At 46.0% G+C, this 20,995-nt stretch overlaps 1 protein-coding gene across 1 annotated transcript in view; it reads left to right on the forward strand.

Annotated features, from left to right (window-relative positions):
• Window positions 1-989: 989 nt before the first annotated feature.
• Window positions 990-20,995, forward strand: part of Ankrd29 (ankyrin repeat domain 29) — a 52,461-nt gene continuing 32,455 nt past the window's right edge. The window contains exons 1-3 of the mRNA XM_057788742.1: window positions 990-1,061; window positions 16,012-16,122; window positions 20,824-20,922. Of these exons, the coding sequence (XP_057644725.1) occupies window positions 1,050-1,061; window positions 16,012-16,122; window positions 20,824-20,922 (222 nt within the window). The 5' untranslated portion in view covers window positions 990-1,049. The remainder of the gene's footprint in view (window positions 1,062-16,011; window positions 16,123-20,823; window positions 20,923-20,995) is intronic.

Raw genomic sequence — 20,995 nt, forward strand, 5'->3', positions numbered from 1 at the left:
GTCAACCATTTTGAGCAACCATCAGACAAGATGGTACTAGGCTCACATTTGGGGCCTCACAGAGAACCTATGTGAAAGGCGTGTGCCATGACACGGACGATGTCTTTGGTACAGTGTGGAGACCTTTGTGTGTGTGTGAAGCAGGATTTGAATGTGAAAACTCTTTGAAACTTAGTAAAGTGTGACACAAGTGTGAAGGGTGTTCTGGGTGAGTGTGAACATTGTGTAGACACTAGATGCTGTGTGTGGGCACTGTGTGGTATAGGATATTAGCGTGGAGGGCGTCCTGAGTGGCTGTGGACACTGTATGTGGACACTGTGTGTGGTGTAGGACATCAGCGTGGAGGGCGTCCTGGGTGACTGTGGACACTGTGTGTGGTGTAGGACATCAGCGTGGAGGGCGTCCTGGGTGGGTGTGGACACTGTGTGTGGTGTAGGACATCAGCGTGGAGGGCGTCCTGGGTGGGTGTGGACACTGTGTGTGGTGTAGGACATCAGCGTGGAGGGCGTCCTGGGTGGGTGTGGACACTGTGTGTGGTGTAGGACATCAGCGTGGAGGGCGTCCTGGGTGGGTGTGGACACTGTGTGTGGACACTGTGTGTGGTGTAGGACATCAGCGTGGAGGGCGTCCTGGGTGACCGCGAACACTGTGTGTGGTGTAGGACATCAGTGTGGAGTGTGTCCTGGGTGACTGTGGACAATGTGTGCGGACTCTGTGTGTCGTATAGGATATCAGCATGGAGGTCGTCCTGAGCGTGGGGTATGGAGAACTGTGAGTGTGGAAGTTGTCTGTGGAGCGTGATGTGAGTGTAGAGAGCTCAGAGTGCACGCAAAATTCGGGGCTGTGCTGGTGTGCCCGTGCGGGGTGAGGCGTGTCAGCGCGGGACAGGGCCGAGTGAGCGCGCGCACCCGGCTGCCTTTTCGCGCTCCCGGCACCGCCCTGTCAGTCAGCGGGAGCGCGCGGGGCGGCCCCTCTGCGGCAGGCGGCGGGCGGGCGAGCAGAGAGCCGGAGAGGCGGGCGGCGGTGCGGCGTGGGGGACACGCAAAGGATGTCCTTCAAGGTGAGCGGCGCGGCCGGGGCAGGAGGGCTCGGGCGGCTCCCCTGTGCGGGACGCAGCGGTCCTCCGCTCCAGTTCTGCGCACTTTCAGCAGGGGTCGGGTAAACCCGGCGGGGCGGCTGGGACTGTTGCCATGGTAACAGGCCACGGTTGCGAAGAAGACAGAGGAGGTCAGGGCTTCCTGCAGCATCCCCAACCAGGCCCTCCGGGTCCTCCCGCACCGCCTCCTCCTCACAGCACTTTATCTGCAAGGCGGAAGTGCTTTTGATCGCCAGGATTCTGCATCCAAAGGACTTTTTGTCTTTTTAAAAGAGTTCATTCATTAAAGTCGTTCCATTTAATCCCCACAGTTGAGGGTGAAAGGGGGAGCAATTGATTTGCCCTGGCTTGAAGGTTTAAAAAAAAAAAAAAGTCAAATGGATTGGATATTTAAACTGTGCCTCTATGAGCCAATCTTTGGGAGGGATGGTCTTCTTCTTCTTCTTCTTCTTCTTCTTCTTCTTCTTCTTCTTCTTCTTCTTCTTCCTCTTCCTCTTCCTCCTCCTCCTCCTCCTCTTCCTCCTCTTCTTCCTCTTCTTCCTCCTCTTCTTCCTCCTCCTCCTCTTCTTCCTCCTCCTCCTTTTCTTCCTCCTCCTCTTCCTCCTCCTCCTCTTCTTCCTCCTCCTCTTCTTCCTCCTCTTCTTCCTCCTCCTCCTCTTCCTTTTCTCTTCCTTCTTCCTCCTCCTTCTTCCTTCCTTCTTTCTTCTTCTTTCTTCTTCTTTTAGAGTCGATAAAGACAGAGAAGTTTTCTCAACTGTAAAGCTAATGGTCTTAAGACTGAAATGTGAGTACAACAAATTCCAAAGGCCCTACTGCCCAATCTCTTTTGATAACTCATTTGGGCAGAGGAATGGCAGGACAAGATTTGCATGTCAGAAAGCCACTAGCTACCGCTGGAGATAAGCCAGGTAGAGGACCATCAGAATGACACTATGGTTAGCTAGTGGTTTTGGAGGTAAGGGTGGATCTGGAAGGAGTTGGGTATATGTTATATGATCAAAATGCATTTTATGAAATTCTTAAGAATTAATCAAAATATAACTTAAACTTTTTAAAATTAAAAAATGGATTTGGGCTGGAGTGTAGGCAGGGAGAATGGAAGAAATTAGACAAATGACAAGATTTGTTTCAAGTGGCAGGATTTATTAACAGGTGTTATTCATGAGTAGGGGAAAAAAGAGAAAGGTGAAATGTTTGGTTTGGAATAGTTTGAGCGTGAATGGAAATTCATGTGAAAGTGCTGAGGAGACAGATGCCCAAGACAGACACCTGACTGGAACTTAGTGCTGAGGAGACAGACAGACACCCAGACTGGAACTTAGTGCTGAGGAGACAGACGCCCAGGACAGACACCCGACTGGAACTTAGTGCTGAGGAGATAGACAGACACCCAGATTAGAACTTAGTGCTGAGGAGATAGACAGACACCCAGACTGGAACTTAGTGCTGAGGAGACAGACAGACACCCGACTGGAACTTAGTGCTGAGGAGACAGACAGACACCCGACTGGAACTTAGTGCTGAGGAGACAGACAGATACCCAGATTGGAACTTAGTGCTGAGGAGATAGACAGACACCCAGACTGGAACTTAGTGCTGAGGAGACAGACACCCAGACTGGAACTTAGTGCTTTGGAGACAGACAGACACCCAGACTGGAACTTGATGCTAAGGAGACAGACAGACACCCAGACTGGAACTTAGTGCTAAGGAGACAGACACCCGACTGGAACTTAACAGGTGGTGAGGAGATTTTGTAGTGAGCAGAAAGAATTGCGTGCTAACTGAACTCAGGAAGATCAAGATTTAAAATGAAGAACTGGGGATGTGGAAGTACTGGTACAAATGACTTGCTCAGGCTGTGACTTCAGTGTTCAGGATGGGGGTCAAAGACGGGCAGAGTCCATCCATGGCTCACTGGCTAGGCAGTCTGGTTTCATTGAGTCCGTGGCTCACTGGCTAGCCCATCTGGTTTCATTGAGTCCGTGGCTCACTGGCTAGGAAGTCTGGTTTCATTGAGTCCGTGGCTCACTGGCTAGCCCATCTGGTTTCATTGAGTCCGTGGCTCACTGGCTAGCCCATCTGGTTTCATTGAGTCCGTGGCTCACTGGCTAGCCCATCTGGTTTCATTGAGTCCGTGGCTCACTGGCTAGCCCATCTGGTTTCATTGAGTCCGTGGCTCACTGGCTAGCCCATCTGGTTTCATTGAGTCCGTGGCTCACTGGCTAGCCTATCTGGTTTTGTCTCAGATAGTGAAATGGAAAGCAATAGAAGAAGACATCTGACATTGACCTTTGGCCTCTGACCACACCCAAAAAGCACACCTGTGTGAAAGCACACCTTGTGTGTCCTGGGGTTCAAACTCAGATCATCCAGCTTACCAGCAGATATGCACCACACATACATACAAGTTCAAAAAAAAAAGATTTAGAATGAACAGAATTAGAGAAGCCCAGTGAGAGAACTGAGAGAGAACAGCCAGAGATGGATAATAAAATAATAAAATAAAAACAAAACAGAAACATGGGCTACCACTCAAGACAAGGATAGCTCATCTTTCAGTAAAAATGAAGAGGGCCTTAGTGTTATTTACCACAGGGAATTTGAGCTCAGATGGAAAAGACCACCTGGTTTCATAACAAAGCAGCCGCTGGTGGCTTGCCAAGGGCAGTTTCGAAAAGGGTTACATTCAGGAGCAAGATTACTGTAGCAAGAGAAGAGATTCTGCAAGCAGTGTTTTTGTTGTTGTTATGTTTTGTCTTAGGCCGTGGCTGCAGCTGGGATCCAGAGCTGACAAAGGTTTATTGCTTTATGATGGTAGAAACTTGAGCAGCCTTAAACAATGATAAGATGCACAACGCGCAGGTCCAAACCACATGAGATATGGCTAATTAGTCACCCCCACTAGGCTGACTAATTAGCAAGACAGTGGCAAATGTGCCGGCAAAGATGTGCAGAACTGGGAACCCCATGCATCGCCGGGAGGATTTATACTTTATCTTTCCATTGCTTGTTTGTATGTACATATATGTGTGTGTTTGTTTAGGGGGCAGGTGCATGGATGTGAGTGCACATGAGTGCTGGCGTACATGGAAGCCTGAGGTCAATGTCAAAATCATATTCACTTGCACGTCTGTCCTATCCCACGAGGCAAGCCTCGCTGTCCGACAGAGCTAGTCTCGCTGTCCGACAGAGCTAGTCTCCCAGCCCGCTTGCGCAGGGATCATGTCCCTGAGGCTGTAGTCATGGATGGGCTTCCTCACACTTGCAGAAGAAGCACTTTAACCTCCAAGCCATCTTCCCAGCACAGGTGTAATTTCAAAAGTCTTGTCTGTCTTCAAAAACCTTAAAGCATAGAATTACATGATCCAGTGAATGCACTCCTAGATATGTGCCTGCCAGAAATAAAAATATGTCCAAAAATCATATGTATGTCCATTCATAGCAATGGTGTTTAAAATAAGCAAGAAATGGGATCACTCCAAATGTCCATCAGCTGATGCTACGGTTTGTATTGTAAATTCCAGACTGGGAGAATTAAATGGCAGACACTTTTTTCTGAAATTGCGGTGCTGGTGTGGTGCACTTGTGTCTAGTGAGGCTCTTTTCCTGGTTTGCAGCTTGTCACTTGCTATCTGGTTCCTTGAAGGATGGAAAGAAAAAACTTCATGTCTCTTCTCTTTTTATGTCTTAACATTTATTGGTTTTTGTGTTAGGGACACATGCATGCCCATGGTGTTTGTGAAGAGGTCAGAGGACAGCATGCAGCTGGGTTTCTCTCCTTCTACCTTGTGGGTCTTGGGGATCAAGCTCAAGTCATTAGACTTAGTGGCACCTCCACCTGCTGAGCCATCTAGTGTAACAAGATGTTTCTGTCCTGCCTAGTCTCACAGCCGCCAGTCCCAAAGAAACACACAAAGGCTTATATTAATTATAAACTGGCCTATTAGCTCAGGCTTATTATTAACTAGCTCTTAACACATAATTCTTGTCTATGTTCAGCCACGTGGCTTAGCACCTTTTCTCAGTAAGGCATTTTCATTCTCTTGCTTCCCCTGCATCTGTCTGGTGACTGCATCTCTGTCTTTCCTCTTTCCAGAATTCTTCTAGTCTGGTCACCTCACCTATACTTTTTCCTGCCTGGCTACTGGCTAATCAGTGTTTTATTAAACTAATATGAGTGACAAGTGTTTACAATGTACAAGAGGGTTATCCCACAACAATCTTGCTGGCCTTCTTCCTGTTGTTAAAATAAATTCTCCCTTAAGTTGTCTCTGTCAGGTATTTTGTTGCAGTGATACAAAATGTAACTATATAATACAATTATTCAAACAAATGTAACAGACCCTTAATACATGCTGCAATGTAGGAACCTTGGACACAGGGTAAGTGAAAGGAGCCAGGTAGACTGTGCTTCCTCTTAAATGTAATGTCTAGAATAGGAGACTCCTTAGAGACAGAAAGTAGATTAGTAGTTGAAAGGGCTAGGAGAGGGAAGGAATATTAATATGTAAATGGGTATGAACGTTTCTTTGTGGGGAGTGATGGAACGTTCTGGAATGGATAGTAGTGATGGTTATATAAACAAAACATCTAAAATAGCATTTTTGAGAGGATTATATAGTATGTGAATTGTGTTTCAACACAATACAAATGTGTTGAAACACAATTCACAAAAGAGGCAGTTGGGAGTGTCTTGAATGCTTGGGAGTAGAAGGGACGATTACAACCACATGATCTTTGCAGGAGGTAGAGATGAAGTAACCGAGCAGGGGGCTTCCACTAGCTAGAGAAATGAGCTAGAAAGTGGAAGTGACCTCCCTCTTGGGGATTAAAGGAAAAGAGAGGAAGTTGATCCTCAACCGAGACTTGGGTAAGTGGAAAGGAAGCTTCTGGGCTGAAGTAATGACTCAGTTGGTAAAGTGCTTATCTTACAAACATGAGGACCTGAGTTCTATCCCCCAACCCGGTGTGTGGCACATGCTTATAGTCCCAGATAGTCCCAGCACTGAGGAGGCAGGGACAGTCAGAGCCCTGTGGTTTGAGTGCTTGGAATCCCCAGACCAATCTCTGTCTCAAAGAAAAAAGATGGCCAGCACCTGAGGAATGTCCTCTGATCTCCATATACATTTTCATACACATAACCACAGACAGACAGACAGACACACACACACACACACACACACATACGCTGCCGGTTACCTGCCAGTTTTCAGTGAATAAGAAAGTATGGTTAGGTGGCAGCTGCCAGGTGAGGTGGGATAGAGGGTTATAAACTGGGATGGACCAGGTTCATGAACTGGCTCCATTCCCTATGGAGGGATACCTTGCTCAGCCTTGATGCAGGGGGGAGGAGTTTGGTCCTGCCTCAACTTGATCTGCCAGACTTTGTTGACTCCCCAAAGGGGGGAGGTGGGGATGAGAGAAGGGGAGAGAGGGGGAACTGGGGCTAGTATGTAAAATAAAAAATTGTTTTTAATAAATAAAGTGGGATGGAGATCCTTCTCTAGCATCTAGCCTGATGGAGACCAATACAGAAGACCAGGTTGTATTTATGTATTTAGGAATATATATACACATATATGTCATATATATCAAATATATGTGTGTATATTTGACACATATGTGTATATGTCATGAATTAATGGAAAAAGAGGCCATAAATTTGAAAAAGAAAAAGGAGGGGTATGGGGGAGGGTTTGGAGCAAGGAAATTATTTAACTATGTTATAATCTCAGAAAAGAAAAAAATTTTGTTTGTTTTTGAGATGAGGTTTCTCTGAGTTGCCCTGACCGGACTGGAGCTCACTCTGTAGAACAGGCTAACCTTGAAATTACAGAGTTCCACGTGCCTCTGCCTCCTGGGTGCTGGGATTAAAGGTGCACACTACCACCACTTGGCAGAAATCATTTTTTAAAGACCATTTTAAAGTGACTAGCTTGAGTCTTGAAGGAGCAGAGATGTGTGCATCTGGCTGGAAGGATGGGGGTCTAGAATCCAGATGGGTGTATCTTGTGCTGCAGTATGAAAAGACCCCGCCTCTACCAGGAAGGGGAACTGGAACTGGGGAGGTTGGAGCAGATAGAGAAAAGAGAATTGTGTGCTAGGTAAAAAAGAAAAGTGGATTTAGCAAGCAGCAGAGTAGAGTGGAGATCAGGGGAAGGACCAGCGTTTCAGGCCAGTCGTGACTTCTGTTGACAATGCTCCTCATCTACCTCCCATCCGACCAAGGGTACTGAAACACACTCAGGAGCCTGCAATAATTGTAGAGACTTTATTGTAAATTTCTAGGAGATTTTCATGACATGGGTATTCTAAACTACTTATTTAACCATGAGTAACTTACCTTTCAACGATGCCCTTTTTCTACGGTTGTTACCTGTACTCAGCGACTGTGGGGGAAACAACCAGGCCTGCACATTATTTTCGCATGGGATCAATAGTATAGCAAATTCAGCAGTTAATAAAATTACAAAATGCTGTGTTCTTTAATAATTTCATTGAACATTTATTAACTTTAACTTGGAGCCAGGGGTTCAGCTTTTTATTTTCAGCCCAAGTGTTTGGGTCTTCAAACCCCATGAGCAAAAAGTCAGCATTGTTGCTGCATCCATGCCAGAGTCTGCACGGCATTATCCATCAGCTCGCGCCTTTCGTGTTGAGTGCATGTGGGCAGTGTGAATCTGAACCGCATGGACCCCTCCAAAGCTCCCTGTTGCGACTTCATTCTGCTGTTAGCTGTGACTTCACTTCACACCCGGGCTAGCACAGGGCAATCAGGCTTCCTACCAGAGCTCCAGCCCAGCCCTGCCAGCACCAGCTTCCCTCAGTTGGCACCTACCAACTTTCCCCCAGATCTGCGCTTCCTAATTGGCAGTTCCTAATCTGTTCTGGCCAAGGAAATACACTTATATACAATGTGTGCTGTCTAGTTTTACAGCAACCATATAAGGCTGGAGTCATCTGGGATGAGGGACCTCAGCTGAGAAAATGCCTCCACCAGACTCGCCTGTGGGGCATTTTCTTAACTGATTATTGATGTGGGAAGTCCAGCCCGCTGTGAGTGTAGTACCCCTGGACAATATAAGGAAGCAGATGGAGCAAGCCAGTAAGCCGCCCTCCTCCTCCTGTTCAGTTCCTGCTCCAACTCCTCTTAGCAATGACTGTTAGCAAAAGATTAAATAATAGTAAGTTTCCTCCCCAAGTTAATTTTGGTCGTGATGTTTTATCACAGCATTAGAAAGCAAACTGTAACACAGAGTAAGACTGAGAGTTTTGTTGGAGTTGTTGATGGTGGTGGCAGGTGTGTGTGTGTGTGTGTGTGTGTGTGTGTATGCGCGCGCACACATGCGTAAAGCCCGTGGATTTCAGTGCATTGGCTTTTGACACTTTAACTGCTATTCCAACGCTATTCCAACCACTCAAGTCTTGGTCTTCAGTGACTGAAGTTGCTAAGAAAGAGCCTTTCTCAGTTGTGGATGTGGGAAGTTCATGATCAGAGAAAACCACTACCAGCTAAATAGAAGTTTTTTGGGACTTTTGCCAAGAAGACGAAGTCTCTCGCTACTGAGCTTTATGGTCATAGCTGAAGCCCGCTGTGCCAAGCTAGACAAGTGCAGGGGCCCATGAGCTTCGTCCAAGTCCTCAGACATAAATTACCTCATAGTAAGCTCCAGTTCAGTACTCACTGGAAATCACTTGGAGAAGCCACAGGAAAATAAATGAACAAAACTGAGTTTGTTTTAGCCTGGCATATAATTCACTCATTTAAAGTATCACCTTTTATAGTGTATGTGTAGTGTGGTGGGAAGTCCAGGAGGAAGGGGGAGGTGAGAAGAAGGGGAGAGACAGAGAGCATCGCCTCCTTAAAGGCTGAAGGACTCGCCCAGCCCCCGCCACATCGTTTGTGGTTCTGTACATAATGTGTGCAGGGGAGATTTGGAAGTTACCATGGGTTGTGATTCCTGTAGACTCCCCACTGAAAGGAAAGTTGGGGGAACTTTCTGTCTTGGCAGGAGAGGAGATTGGAAGGGAGGGTGGGAAGGTCATTGGAGGTCCTTGCAGCCTTATTCCTCACTGTCTACTAAGGAGTTTGTGGGCAGCTGAACAGTGTGGTGGTTCACAAAAGGAGAAGCCTGGAGCAGCTGCCTGCCTGGTGCTGGTGCCTGACTTGCCATTTTCTCTCTCATCTTGTCTGAGATGGCGTGTAGCAGCACCAAACTGAGTGTGAGATGGCATGTAGCATCACCTAGCTGAGTCTGAGATAGCATGTAACATTACTAGCCTGAGTCTGAGATAGCATGTAACAGTACTAGCTGAGTGTGAGATAGCATGTAACAGCACCTAGCTGAGTGTGAGATAGCATGTAACAGCACCTAGCTGAGTGTGAGATAGCATGTAACAGCACCTAGCTGAGTGTGAGATAGCATGTAACAGTACTAGCTGAGTGTGAGATAGCATGTAACAGTACTAGCTGAGTGTGAGATAGCATGTAACAGTACTAGCTGAGTCTGAGATGGCATGTAACAGTACTAGCTGAGTCTGAGAAGGCATGTAACAGTACTAGCTGAGTCTGAGATAGCATGTAACAGCACCTAGCTGAGTCTGAGATAGCATGTAACAGCACCTAGCTGAGTCTGAGATAGCATGTAACAGCACCTAGCTGAGTCTGAGATAGCATGTAACAGCACCTAGCTGAGGACTGAATGACGTCTAAGCAGACATGCCATGTGACATGGAGTGTGAACTCCATAAGGTTAGCTAAAGACGCCTGGCCTCCACTCAGTGTGTGGCCACACTGCCAGAGGGGCATATGCCCATTTCTTTGCTAGACATTTCTACCTGGGTGCCCCCATATGCAGTGGAACTTAGCATGTTAGAGTTGAGCTCATTGTGGTGGCGCACACCTCTAATCTCAGCACTCGGGAGGCAGAGGCAGGTGGATCTCTGTGAGTTCGCGGCCAGCCTGGTCTAGAGAATGAGTTCCAAGACAGCTGGTTTCTCCTGTCCCCGTTCCCACAGCGGTCTGTGGCTCCAGCATCTACATTGCTTGCCTTCTATACACCAGTGTCATGTCCCATGACAGTCACTGGGACTTTTCTCGTGTGCAAAACTGATGTTTTTCACCTTCAAACACTTCCTTGGCTCCCAGGATAAAGTCTGAGTTCATGGATCTGCTCTGACCTGGATCGCTGTTCTCCTGACCCCCATAATCTCATTTCTTTTTGCTCCCTCATGGCCTCCACATTGCACTTTTGAGGACGATGCTGGGGTAGGCCTCAGGCAACAGTGACCATTGTCTGCTTCCTGTTCTCACCATTAGCAGCCACACTCCTCTGCTGATCTTCAGAACTCAGGCCTGTTGTCATGGGTTATCCTGTGAGACTATAAAGCCTTTGTAGGCAGAGATCAAAGCTAACCTGTATTCCTAACCCCTGGCCACTCCCTATCCCTAGCACATGCTAGGGACCATGTATACATACTGCTTGGGCAAACGCATCAAACTCTGCTTATGCATTTTGTAGATAGGATTTAGCGGGCACATAAAGTGCATGCTTGTGTGTTATCTCGTCTACTCCTCCAACACAGAGCAGAGGTGTTGTTACCCCCCCCATCTTACTGGGGTCAGGAGGACATAAGGAACTCCCTTAAGATATAGAGCTAGGAAGAGGTGCAGACTTGAACTTCCTCCACCTCTCAGAAAGCCAAGCCCTGGAGGAGAATGAAATAGTTACCGCTTTTTACTAAACTCGTTGCCTAGCACCTTGGAAACTCATCTCTCCAGCTCAACCAGAGAGGAACTTCCAAAACCATCCTAAGAAGAGAAGAGGCCCTGGCTCCAAAGCTTGTTCTGACAGTAGACACTTGCTGTTTGCAGATGTTTTTCCAGGTGTTTGAAGTTCAACTGAAACAACAAAGTCAGTGTTTGTGGTGGTGCACGCCTTTAATCCCAGCACTCAGGAGGCAGAAGCAACAGAGCTCTGTGAGTTTGAGGCCAGCCTGGTCTACAGAGCTACTTCGAGGACAGCCAGGGCTATACAGAGAAACCCTATCTCAAAAAATCAAAAACAAAAAGGAAGGAAAGGAAAGGAAAGGAAAGGAAAGGAAAGGAAAGGAAAGGAAAGGAAAGGAAAGGAAAGGAAAGGAAAGGAAAGGAAAGGAAAGGAAAGGAAGAACAAGAAAAGTCACTGAATAAAATGTTATCCTACCCCTGTCTTGTTAGGGGTTCGGTTGCTGTGAAAAGACACCATGACCACAGCAACTTTCATAAAGGAAAACATTTAGTTGGGTAGTTTATAGTTTCAAAGGCTCAGTCCATTATCATCATGGCAGGACATGGTGGCATGCAGGCAGACATGGTGCTGGAGAAGAAGCTGAGAGTTAATCCATCTTGATCCACAGGCATCCAGGAAGTAAACTGTCTCACTGGGTGTAGCTTGAGCATAGGAGACCTCAAAGCCTGCCTCTACTGTGACACACTTCCTCCAACAAGGCCACATCTCCTGACAGTGCCACTCCATTTGGGGGTATTTTCTTTCACACTATCCCACCCCATCCCACCCCACTCTATTCTCATTTTAGGAAAAGCATGCAGAGCTACTCCATGCTAACACTGAAGCAGCCCCTCAGCTCATCCTCCTAGACTTCATCCTGGCCTCATGCGATCTCTATTAGAAGGCAATATCTCATGATCTATTATTCACATCAATCCCCCTTGCCATGGCTTCACTGGGGCACTAATAACTAACAAGTTAGACAAGCCCTGAGCAGATGTGGGAGGCTCTAGTGTGAGCACCTTGACACAGGTTAGCTTGAAAACTCAAGAGAGTCAAGTTTATACCTTCAGAGGAAATAAATGGTTACCCTAGATGTGTCACGCCAGGAAACTATCCAAAGCACGTTTTGTGGTCTGTTTCTCACTCTGCACTGTGCCGCCCTCAGGTTTGCACAGCAACACTACTGAGCTCTGCTGAAGGGCTTCGGAAACGAACCACTTGCACCAGCGAGCGTTGTCATCATCCCCAGCACTGCATGCCCACTGTCCCTGGCTTTCCTGAGTAGCTGAGGTTAATGGCACTGTGACAACTCAGGGAAGCACTGTATTTAATACAATTTGGTCCTCATGCCTTTATTTATGACCCACCCCCCCTCAAGAAGTTACTACAGGAATTTACAAACCTTTCATGTTCTGTTTTTCTTTCTGTTATTTATTTATTTATTTCTTAAAGATTTCTGCCTCTTCCCCGCCACCACCTCCCATTTCCCCCCCTCCCCCAATCAAGTCCTCCTCCCTCGTCAGCCCAAAGAGCAATCAGGGTTCCCTGCCCTGTTGGAAGTCCAAGGACCACCCACCTCCATCCAGGTCTAGTAAGGTGTGATGGAGGTGGGTCTTGTATTAATCTGTTGCTTTCATTGGTTAATTAATAAAGAAACTACCTAGGCCCATTTGATAGGCCAACCCTTAGGGAGGTGGAGTAAACAGAATAGAATGCCGGGAGAAAGAAGCCGAGTCAGGGAGTCACCATGATTCTCCCACTCCAGACAGACGCAGGTTAAGATCTTTCCTGGTAAGCCAGCTCGTGCTATACAGAATATTAGAAATGGGTTAGATCAATATGTAAGAGCTAGCCAATAAGAGGCTGGAACTAATGGGCTAGGCAGTGTTCAAAAGAATACAGTTTCCGTGTAATTATTTTGGGGCATAAGCTAGCCATGCGGGCGGCTGGGTGCCAGGGACGCAGCCCCGCCACTCATATTACTACAAAGGTGAGCATCCAAACTGCCTAGGCTCCCACAAAGCCAGTACGTGCAATGCAAAAACCCATTGCCATTGTTCTTGAGTTCTCAGTAGTCCTCATTGTCTGCTATGTTCAGCGAGTCCGGTTTTATCCCATGCTTTTTCAGACCCAGGCCAGCTGGCCTTGGTGAGTTCCCCATAGAACATCCCCATTGTCTCAGTGTGTGGGTGCACCCCTCGCGGTCCTGAGTTCCTTGCTCGTGCTCTCTCTCCTTCTGCTCCTCATTTGGACCTTGGGGTTTCCGTCCGGTGCTCCAATGTGGGTCTTTGTATCTGTCTCCTTTCATCGCCTGATGAAGGTTAATATTCAGGAGGATGCTTATATGTTTTTCTTTGGGTTCACCTTCTTATTTAGCTTCTCTAGGATCACGAATTATAGTCTCAATGTCCTTTATTTATGGCTAGAAACCAAATATGAGTGAGTACATCCCATGTTCCTCTTTTTGGGTCTGGCTTACCTCACTCAAAATAGTGTTTTCTATTTCCGTCCATTTGCATGCAAACTTCAAGAAGTCATTGTTTTTTACTGCTGAGTAGTACTCTAATATGTATATATTCCATACTTTCTTCATCCATTCTTCCATTGAAGGGCATCTAGGTTGTTTCCAGGTTCTGGCTATTACAAACAATGCTGCTATGAACATAGTTGAACATATACTTTTGTTGTATGATAGGGCATTTCTTGGGTATATTCCCAAGAGTGGTATTGCTGGGTCCAGGGGTAGGTTGATCCCGAGAAACCGTAGGTTTCCTGAGAAACCGCCACACTGCTTTCCGCATGTTCTGTTTTTCTATACAAGCATGCTTATGACAGTTCCTAAACCACACACAGTAAAGATTAATGGCAAAATTAATAGGGTAGGACAGTTATAACGGAATACTGTAATAAAATCCCCATGTCACCACTTCGGTCTTTGGGGCACTGGCCAGGAAAAGTAAGAGTTACCAGGACACAAGCACAGTGGGTATCATCACCAAGGTGGCTAAGTGAACAGATGATGCATAGTGTGGATCCATTGTGCACAGGAGAGAGTCCATCCCAGGCAGGAAAGAGAGTGCAAGGTCTCATCACATTACTCAAAACAGTACTCAGTTTAACACAGTTTAACACTCACATATTGCTCATTTCTGGAACTTTCCACTGAGTATTTCATGGCACAGTTGACTGTGGGAGCTACAGCTACACCCACAGCCAAGAGGGGCTGCCACATGATTGCCATCCTCCACTCAATAGTAGATGTCTTGAGAAATGGTCTTAGATGGGTCCATAAGGTGAACAAATGTGCGTATACAAACTAAGATATCTGGTATCGCCGGTCAGAATAATCCTAGGAGACCATCATGGTATATGCAGCTTGTCATGGACTGAAATGTTATTGGGCATGCTACTGTATTTAAAAGACATTTGAAAATAGGCCTCTCAGTCAGAGAGATGTCTTTTCCCATTCCCCAAATAGTTTTGCTAGATAATGTGAATATCGTAAGATGTCCCAAGAGTAGCAGCATCCTGTAATAGTACTAATATTAGGAATTTAAGTTTCCCTATAACTTTCATAAAGGAAAACATCTGGAGAAATGAACATTTATGGTGTGTTGATGTTGCATGCCTTTCCTGCATGTGTTTACCCCACAATGAACAGAGGACAGACCAAAGAAACAGTTCTTCCAAGTCTGACTTGGTGAGTCAGTGAGCTGTTGGGGTTACTGACAAGACCATGAGTGACTGAAAAGCCTCCCCAGCATGGGTGATGACCCCAGAAAGCTGCCTCCTGCTTGGCGCTCCTGGCACAAGTGGTGTGGGCTTGGCTGTCTAGAGAGCTTTCTCTGGTCAGCAACTGTTATCGCTTATCCCCTCGGGGAGGAAGCCATGTGAATCTTGTAGGTTTTAGGAGCTTCCTGAACCCTTCAAACTTTGTTTTTACTTCTTGTGACTTCTGAGTCTCCTTTCAAGAAGGAGTTTTTCAGTTCAGAAAAAAAAATAGAACCTGATTTTTAGGCAATAAGTCTACCCTTAGCATCTCTCTTCCCCCCTACCTCCCTCCCTCTCTTCCTCCCCCCCCCCAAACTTCATGGCAAATATCTATATCTAAAGATATGACAATGAGGGGGCTGGAGAGATGGCTCAGCGGTTAAGAGCATTGCCTGCTCTTCCAAAGGTCCTGAGTTCAATTCCCGGCAACCACATGGTGGCTCACAACCATCTGTAAGGAGGTCTGGTGCCCTCTTCTGGCCTGCAGACATGCACACAGACAGAATATTGAATACATAATAAATAAATAAATAAATATTTAAAAAAAAAAGATATGACAATGATTCCCATGGACCAAGGCATTTTTGTGTGGCAGTCTGGACCTCAGAACTCTCCCATCCCCAGCAATTCTTCTTCTCAAGGATTCTTCTCTACAAATCCACTTCCAGTTTGTCTTAGCACAGGAAGTTAAACCAGACTCGTTTCTACCTTACCTTTTTGAGGCTTTATTTCCAGTCCCTCTTCTTCCGTAGGTATGGCCCAACTTTAATTTAGCCATTTCAAAATGCCCCAGCAATGGAGTGAAGGGGAACCCAAAACAGCATTCTCTGCCCAAAGTCCCTAGTTCTCACCCAAAACTTCTGGCAAGTTCCAGGTGAAGAAAAACTTTTGGATGGAGGGGAAGTGAGTTGCCTACCCCAATAGCTGGAACTGGCTTAACAATGTTGAAGAAACTCCTTTCAAAGGTTGGGAGAGAGAGAGAAATTCTGCTTCACTTGCAAGGAAGGGGTTACACGGCATGCTTCAGAGAGGAAATGGCATCTGGGCAGAACCTTGTCCTTCTAAGATGGGGAAAATCCATTTCAAGTTAAAAGGAAACTGTGAACAAAGACCCAACAGAGGCAGGAAGTCAAGGCTTTGACGGGAGGTGAGGTACTGGCTGTGGTCCATTGGAGCGCTGCTCTGGGGACAACCTTGGGCCAGAGGTTGTAAATGAAACACTGGAATTCTACACACTGGAGGGCGTTCTTGCTGTGGTCATGCCTCATCGGGAAAATCTCCCTTTGCAAAGGTGTGATCTGTGTGCACAGAAGCAGCTATGATCGCGGACATCTATCTTAAGACCCCATTTGTTTCCACTCTTGCAGAAGGAAACCCCGCTTGCCAATGCTGCATTCTGGGCAGCGAGGAGGGGAAACCTGGCCCTGCTGAAGCTGCTGTTAAACAGTGGTCGTGTGGATGTGGACTGCAGAGACAGTGTATGGAAAAACATGGTATCTGCATGCCAGAGCACGCCTGTGCACGCACCAGGCATGCATGTGCTTCCTTCACATGCTCATACTTGTTCTTGTCTTTGCTTGCTTTATTCTTTTCCAAAAATCCTAAGGTGCAGTGGTGGGCCCAGAAACATGCTGAGCAAGTCAGAAAGCAGTGGTTGCCCACGCAGAAAAGAAGGTCTCCGGCATAGTTGGGAAGGAGACTGGCAAGTTCCAAGACTAAAGGGCTGTTTAGTAAACAACTGTTAGAAAGGAAGGGAGGGAGGGAGGGAGAGGGCAGGAGGAGGAAGAGAGGGTATTCTAGAGCACGTGTGGGCTGCCGTGATTGCTGTGATTTTCATACATGGATGCAAAGCCCGAGAAACTGAAGCCTCCATGGCCTCCGGTCATTTCCCCCAGCCAGAAGCCATCAATTTTCTGTTTAGCAAGACTTCTCCACATCCTCGGGCACAAGGAGGACCTCAAATAAGGAGATGGTTTTGTGGTTTGAAACAAAATGTTTCCAAAGGAGCCTTATGTCTTCCTTGAGACGGGCTCTGCTATTTTCAACTTTGATGCACAAATTTGCAGAGTGAAAACCCCCGGCAGCCCCAGGAAGAAATGGCAAGATTGGCCCTAGTGTTTTCGCTGGGTCACCAGGAACATCCCGATCCATTCTGTACCTTTTTCTGGATGGTTCTGGGCCCGGAATCTGAGTCATAAGAAATGCCCCAGAATGAAAGCATCTTCTGGAAGCAGAAGGTGGAGGAGAATCGGAGGGGCCAGAGGGCACCCGTTCAGCCTGGCACTGGTGCTCACACGGCTGAAGGAACCATCATGTTATCTTTGTACCTCCAAGCCTGGCCAGTCACAGCGCCCTGCTGTCACTCAGTCCCAGAACTACACAGCCAGACCCCTTCTTTATGCATAGTCTCTTGTTAAATCTCCCCTCTGATTGCCTCAATTTGAATATGCCACCTGTTCTTTGTCAGAACCCAGGCTTAAAGGGGACCCTGGGGACCTGGGACCTGCCTTCCTGGTCTTCCTTGGGTCTCAATGGACAAGTTCCTGCCCCACACTGACCATCACGAAGGAGTAGGAACCAGATGCCACCTGTGATTTTTGCCTCTGACCATGTTGGTGCCTACTCCCCCTCTTTTTTCCTTAAGTCATCCCTCTTCAGACACTGTGACATCCTCCGAGTTCCGGCTTTTGAAGGTCACCCTGCTGGACCTCACAGACCCACCTTTTCTGGTGCCCTGAGTTACCTGTGCTACCACCCTTCCGACAGGGCTCATGCTGTGTCTATCTGTCCAGCAGCTGTTTTGACAAGATTTTTGCTCCCACGAATAGACTAATAAATAAGTATGCTTATCCATTACTCCTCTAGAGGGATGGCTCAGCAGGTGAGCATGCTGGCCACTAGCCTGGTGGACTGGGTTGGAGTCAGGAGCTCATAGACAGGCGGAGGAGAGAACGGACTCCACTGAGTTGTCATCTGACCTCCACAGGTGTGCTGTAGTGTGCACACCTCCCCCAACGCATGCACATCATACAGATAAAGTAATAATAAAAGAAATGACATTTTAAAATAAATTTAGTAGTTACTTACCAGGACCTTTCCGGAAATCTTAGGAAGTGTCTGCTTCACACATCTAAATGACGGTGGTCTCAGGCATCTCGCTGCTCCTGAGGGCCGTCAGAGGTATGGAGGGACAAGGAGATGTGTAGGGACAGTGCAAGACTTCGCTCCCCTTGGATGTCCTTGCTGGACATCTGCCTCTTCCGCGTGGCATCGTGGAATCTGGGTTCTAGGACTCTCACTGATTGTGGTGACTGATCTCTAGGCTGCCACTTCCCATTACACCACCTAAGAAACCGGCAGGGAACTTTCGGATGCAGAGTGCCCCGAGGGGGCTTTCTGGGGAATTGTTCTCAATCCAAGCAGCATTTTTCAGACTTTTCCAAAGATGTAGAGAACAAATATTGAGTCTCTAGACCACATACTGCATGTCCAAAGCTTTGATTTGCTGACACTGTTCACCTGGGTTTCCTGGATTTTTGTTTTAATTTTCTGAAACAGAGTCTCAGTGCACAGTCAAAGCTACCCTGATACTTGTTGGACTCGCTGGCTGGCTCTTTCTTTTGGCCCCATCTCTTGCTTCACTGGAACAGGTTTATACTGCCATGCCTGGGGGTCCTAAACTAATCCCACTTTATACTGCCATGCCTGGGGGTCCTAAACTAATTCCATCTTTGCTAATTGTTTTTGCTTTGCTCATCTATTTAGCAATATTGATGTGAATTGCAAGATTCTTGCAACTTTTTTTTAGATATATTAATACGTGTATTTCAATGTTTTTTGTTTTGGGTCTCACTACCTTTATATACATTTATATATGCTTTGTTCAAAACCAGTTTGTTTTAAAATATATTTTTAACTTCAGTCAATAAAATGAAATACTCTTAATATTCTAGGAATCAAAAATCTGTCAAGCTAAGGGTTTTAAATTAAAGGGAAGTTATTGTGTGTTTACTAGGATGCCTTTTATGCTCTTTCTCTAGTGAATCAATTGATCATAGTATAAAGCTGAAATGTAATCAATCTATAAAGGTATATTTTTGCTATTTATTTTATTCATCTTTTCTTTCAAATGGATTGGCCTAAGTTTTTTTCCTTTCTCTTTTATAGATTAACTTTATTTTTAGGGTTATTTCCCCTTTTAAAAATTTTCTTAAAATTGCATGCATGTATATCTGTGTGCATTTATGTCACATGAATGCATTCTTAACCCCTGCGCCTCTCCAGCCTCTGGAAGCATGGCCCTTCTGCACTGGCAGTATGCATTCTTAACCCCTGAGCCTCTCCAGCCTCTTTTCTCTTTTAAATGACCAAGTTAAGTGCTTGATACTTTCTTCTGCTTCTTCATTTTGAAAACAGTGTGATTTGTGATATATATATATATATATATATATTTTACATCTCATGTAGAAGGATGTATTTAAAGTGTGTTTAAACAAATTGTCTTTAAACCAAGAGTTCACTTGAAGTGCTGTAATAAAGTACCTGAGCCTGGGTAGTTTATAAACAACAGAAATTATTGCTCACAGTCATGTTGGCTGGGAAATCAAGACCCAGGTGCCAGCAGATTTGGTGTCTGCTAAGAACCCTGTCTGTAGAACAGGGCAGGAGGCCCCCCCTCCAGGTGAGTACTAATCCCACTTGGGGGCAAGTCCCTCCTGTCTTAATCACTTCCTAAAAGGCCTGCCTCTTAAAGTCACTGCAATGAGAATTAGATTTCAACATGAGTTTTGGAGAACACATTCATTCCGCAGCACCAAGAATTAGCCTATTTCTCATCTAAATAAAAGTTGTCCACATTCAGGAAGAAGTTAGGGATAGAAAGATTGTCACGCCAGTCAGGACGACTCCAGGGGAAGGAATTCAACAGTAAATAAACGGAGAAGCCAGAATTAAAAGACATCATCCATGAAATGGGCCTAACAGCTATCTACAGAACATTCCACTCAGGCCCCAAAGAATTTACATTCTACTCAGCAGCTCATGGAAGTTTCTCGAAACAGACCACATCCTGAGAAACAAAAACACTCTTAACAACTCAGAAAAAATGAACTAACCCCGTGAATACTCTGACCACACAATGCAATAAAAGTTAAAGTCAGCAGCTAAAGACTCTCTCATAACTACAGAAACTCATGGAAATTAAACAAAACATTACTGAACGAGTCAAAGAAGAAATCAAAAGACTTTTTTAATTAAAATAAAATGTGGTTGACTCTTAAGAAGCCCATGTCCATAGTTGATGACATGGACATCTTTTTCCTGAGAGTCTCCTTCTTTCCCTTAATTTAATGCCTAAATCTTAGTTAAAACTTTTTCTAAATAAACTCCCACTTCTTCAAAAAATAAATAAATAAAACAGAAAATTTTTTTTAGACACAGACTCGTTATGTAGTTCGAGAGAGAGAGAGAGGGAGGGAGGGAGAGAGAGAGGACAATTTAGACAATTTAAAAGACAATTAGTTCAAATAGTGTCCTCTGGACAATGACATGGTCACAGATCTCATGAACTCACTGCAGCTGTGGTCACCTGCACATGGCACATGTCTGCATACACCTGCACATGCCTGCATACGCCTGCACATGCCTGCACACACCTGCACATGGCACATGTCTGCACACGCCTGCACAAGAACAAACCATCAGTGAACATGGTAGCAGACAGCACTGATTGAATTCAGCTTTACAGAGAGGAGACAGGAGAGGACATGGAGGTATGAAGGGAAAGAGGGAAAGGTTGGGAGTGGAAACGATCAACTTATAAGAACAATAAAACCCTTCCAAATGCAGGAAAGCAGCTGGTAACATTCAACTCACTTTTGCATTAATAGCAGTGTTTTGAATCAGGAGTCATCCCATGTGGGTCATAAAATGAGAACATTGTATCGTTGTTGACTTAAAATTGTGTCTAGATGTTTCACTTGCACTGTTTCTGAAGGAGATGGATGTAAGTGAATTTGTAACAGTGGGAATTTATCGGTTTGCTTTTCCCATGCAGTCAGCTTCACAGTTACCTGAGCCAGTCATCTCATGTGCCCTGTCTGGGGGAAGCTAACATCTCTGTAGTCTCCAGGCTCTTCTCTACAATAAGAGCATAACGTTCATCTCTTCCCTCCGTGCAGCACGGCACCACACTCCTCATGGTCGCCTCCTACGCTGGCCACATAGACTGCGTGAGGGAGCTGGTTCTGCAGGGCGCAGACATCAACCTCCAGAGAGAGGTAAGTCAGGTTGTGCATGTGAATAAAAATGCCCAGGATAAGAGGTCTGCGGTCTTTAAGGCAGTAAACTGCT

This window comes from Chionomys nivalis, chromosome 14 (assembly GCF_950005125.1).
Source record: "Chionomys nivalis chromosome 14, mChiNiv1.1, whole genome shotgun sequence".
Classification (NCBI taxonomy): Eukaryota; Metazoa; Chordata; class Mammalia; order Rodentia; family Cricetidae; genus Chionomys; species Chionomys nivalis.